This window comes from Colobus angolensis, unplaced genomic scaffold (assembly GCF_000951035.1).
Source record: "Colobus angolensis palliatus isolate OR3802 unplaced genomic scaffold, Cang.pa_1.0 Scaffold474, whole genome shotgun sequence".
NCBI classification, from domain to species: domain Eukaryota; kingdom Metazoa; phylum Chordata; class Mammalia; order Primates; family Cercopithecidae; genus Colobus; species Colobus angolensis.
The window spans coordinates 396,122-399,824 of NW_012118199.1; the positions used below are offsets into that span (position 1 = coordinate 396,122).

The 3,703-nt window shown below is 55.2% G+C and overlaps 1 protein-coding gene across 1 annotated transcript in view; it reads right to left on the bottom strand.

Annotated features, from left to right (window-relative positions):
• LOC105523785 (rho GTPase-activating protein 23-like) overlaps window positions 1-3,703 on the bottom strand; it is a 31,618-nt gene that overhangs the window by 16,132 nt on the left and 11,783 nt on the right. The window contains 3 exon segments of the mRNA XM_011958772.1: window positions 1,250-1,375; window positions 2,224-2,313; window positions 2,600-2,673. Of these exon segments, the coding sequence (XP_011814162.1) occupies window positions 1,250-1,375; window positions 2,224-2,313; window positions 2,600-2,673 (290 nt within the window).

Here is a 3,703-nt window from a genome sequence, read left to right on the forward strand (position 1 = left end):
TGGCCTCCCAGACAGCTCTGGAGTGGTGTTCCCAGTGTCCGGATGCAGCAGGCTAGGATCCTCCCTCCCGTGGCTCAGAGCCCTGAGCATGCAGTGAAGGAGGGAGATGGGCAGGCAAGGCTGTTAGCATGGCTTGGCTGCTCACTGCCTCACCTCCTGCCCCTGGCCCCCTCCCTCCCTCCCAGGCCAGCTCAAGGAGGGACCCGGAAGTCTGCCCTTTGGGTTGATGAGGGGAGGAAAGCACAGGCTTTGGTAAGACAGACCTGGCTTGAAATCTTGGGCTGCCACTTATTAGCTGTGTGACCATGAGCAAGTCGCTTTGCCTCTCTGAGCCTGTTTCCTCCTCTGTAAAATGGGGGTGACAGGGCCCAGCTTTCCTTTCCTAAAGTGTCTAGGGGACTTGGGGCTAAGGCTTCCCTTCCTCTGACCAGCTGCCAGTCTTATTTCCCATGGCAGGAGGGGCTCTGTTCCCATCCTTTGTGGACTGTAACAAGAATTGGAAATGGAAAGTCTATATGATTCACAATAACATCCATGTGTGCCCCAGAAGGCGGCAGTACTGCCTTGGGGTGGGCTCTGGAAGACCAAGGCCTCCTGCGCCCTCTGCTGGCCACTCTGGGTTCTCCTCCACCCATGAACAGTAACAAGAACCTACAGGAACAGGGCTGTTGGCATCCAGGAAGCCATGAGAAGGGAAGTGGCCAGCCCAGTACATGCCAAGCACTGGTGCAGGATCCCGCCTCAGGCCGAGGCCCTGTGCCCTATCCCATCCACCCCTCGTTACCATAGACATCACCACTACCTCCCCAAAACCTCAGTGGGGCCAGCAGGGAAAGTCACTAGAGCCAGGGCCTCCTGATGTCAGGTGAGACCTTGGCCCCCGTCTGTTCATGTCTGCCAGGACGCCTCTGCATGGGCCATCTTCTGAAGCTGCCCCTTCCACCCTCCACCAACAGCACCTTCCCTGCCCTTCCTCCTCCTCTGCCTCTCCCAGGTATCTTGGATGCTCGGGGCCTCTTAACTCTCCTGCTGGGGATCCAACGTCCCAGGGCAGCAGGGATTCCAGGATCCACTCCTGTCTTGCCCATGGCTTTGGAGGAGTATATACCACCCTAGCAGCATGGTCTAAAGCTGCCAAGCCGTTCCTGGGGCTCGAGCAAGAGTGAGGGGCTGAGCAAGAGCGAGGGGCTCAGAGGAACACGGCCTGGGCCCCAGGGGCTGCCAGGCGACCCTCAGAACAGGGGCTTACGTGCTAGATCAGCATCTCCATGATCTTGTAGCGGTCAGGCATGTGGGTCACCATGTCTGTCATGTTGTCCTCAGAGGTCCTCACCAGTGTCGGCCCGAAGACCAGGGCCAGGTTCCGGGGTTCCATCTGGGCAGCAGGGAAAGCAGGTCATGGTCAACATCCTGAACTCAGTCTTCCCTCACTCTGGGCCACTGAGGCCTCTGTCCCCAACTACATCTTCACCAGTCCCCAGCTTAGAGGGTGGACACCCCCTTGTATGGACATGGAGATGCTTGCTGACTAGAGCACAGGCCAGATTTCAGCCCCATTCATCCCCAGGCCCAGCGGCCATGAGCGGTGCTCAACCTGCACACCTATACAGGGTACCCCTGAGTGGTCAGTGCCAGCAGAGGGAGATCCTGCAGTAGGAAACATGTTGGAGGTCCCAGGGGTTATTTTAGGCCTGGGGAAAAAATCCGATCACTTCCAGATGCCTGTAATCCCAGCTACTTGGGAAACTGAGGCAGGAGAATTGTTTGAACCCAGGAGGCGAGGGATGTCGTGAGCGGAGATTGCGCCATGGCACACCAGCCTGAGTGGCAGAGGGAGACTTGGTCTCAAAAAAAAAAAATAATCCTATCACTCCCCTCATTTTCCCCACTGCAGAACCAGAGAACCAGAAAGCATAAGGGGTTTGATGAGGCAAATGCAATGCAAGGGACTTGAGCTAAGTTAGAGGATGTCAATGCATTGGATATGGGGGGGCCAGGGTTCCCTGCCTCTGGAAAGCTCTCAGAAACTCAGGAGATGGCTCTCTGGGGGAAAGCACTGGCCAGCATATAGGAGCAGGGTGGGGATGGAGCAGTCATAGGAGGAGGGCGTGCCTAGAGGGGACTGAGTTATTGGACCTGCAGGAGCTCAGCGCGTGCTGAGGGCCCCCACACAGTAAGTCCTGTGCTTGCCTCCCCTAGACTCCATGCAGGACCCCTACCCACCTTGTTTTTCTCAGAGTGGTCAGCGATGGTCTTGAGATGGCCCACAAGGAATTTGAGCGTTTCATAGTAGTGTCCTGGGAGATCACGGATCTGAGTAGGAGAGAAGAGGGGCATGAGGACAGGCTATGAGGGCCTCCCCCTGTTCCCTGTCACCACCATGCCCCAAAGAGCTCCCACTACCATGCCTCAGGGAGTCTGGAATCTACCCTCTAACCCCCCGTTCTCTTGTATGGATGGGGAAACCAAGGTCCGGAGTGGAGCAGGGCTTCTCCAAGGCCACAGGGGTCGTGGGCAGCACCGGACCCCCCACCTCCTGGGACAGAGGTGCTCGGGCAGCCACCCCACCTCATGTCTGGCAGCACCTTTCTCTCCTTACCAGCTTCCGCAGCGTCCTCATCCGCTCCCGCGCATCCCCAATGCGGTTGGTCTCGATGAAGTCATTGTATTTGTCTAGAACACAGCGGAGACTCTTTAGAGACGTGGTGGCAGCCCCTTCCCCTGTTCTCCGGGCCAAGGGCCCTGCTGGAAGGGCTGTGTTTTGAACTCCTCCAGTTGGGGGCTTCACAGCCTCTTGTGTATGTGAATACACCCACCACAGCTGTACCCAACACACAGCTGCACTCGGGTGTGCACCTGACCTGGGGAGGCCCAGGTGTGTTCATTTGGGAGGCAATATGATCTGAGCTGCATGCTGACCCCAGAAAAGGGGTCCCTGCCCCCATCTCCAGGACGTGGACACCAAGGTTCAGCAGGTCAGAAGAGAAGGACACCTGGAGAGGAGGAGGGGCTTCGGACAGCCTCCACCAAGGATTCCCCCAACTCCCTTCAGAACAAGTCCACAGGGACCTTTGAAAACTGGAAGATGATAAGCCTATTCTGAAATTCATCTGGATGAGCTAATGCACAAAGACAGCCAGGAATAGTTTTTAAAGAAAGAGTAATGTGGGAGGATCTGCCCTACCAGAGACTGAAACATCCCGAACCGATGGCACAGCGGAAGCCACTGGCACAGCAGAAAAGGCAGAGCAATGTTAAGGCTAGAAAGGGGGGAAGCGGGCCATGTGGATATTTACTGTATGATAAAGGCGGCACTTCCAATCGAGGGGAAGGATGGGGGCCTCAAAAGATATCCCCGGGACAAATGGCCACCATCTGGGGGGGGATCATTTCTAGTTCACAATACAAAAAAGCAGTCACACAGCAGAGTCAAATGTGAAAATTATAGAAGCACTGGGGAAAAAATAAAATATTTTCATAATCCTAAGGCCATCCTAAACATGAGATGCAGAATCCATGAAGAAAAGATGAACAGCTTTGGTTACATTTTAAACAATTGTTTTCGGCCAGGTATAGTGGTTCATGTCTGTAATCCCAGCACTTTGGAAGGCCAAGGCGCATCAGCTGATCACTTGAGGTCAGGGATTAAAGACCAGCCTGGCCAATGTGGCAAAACCCCATCTTTACTAAAAATACAAAAATT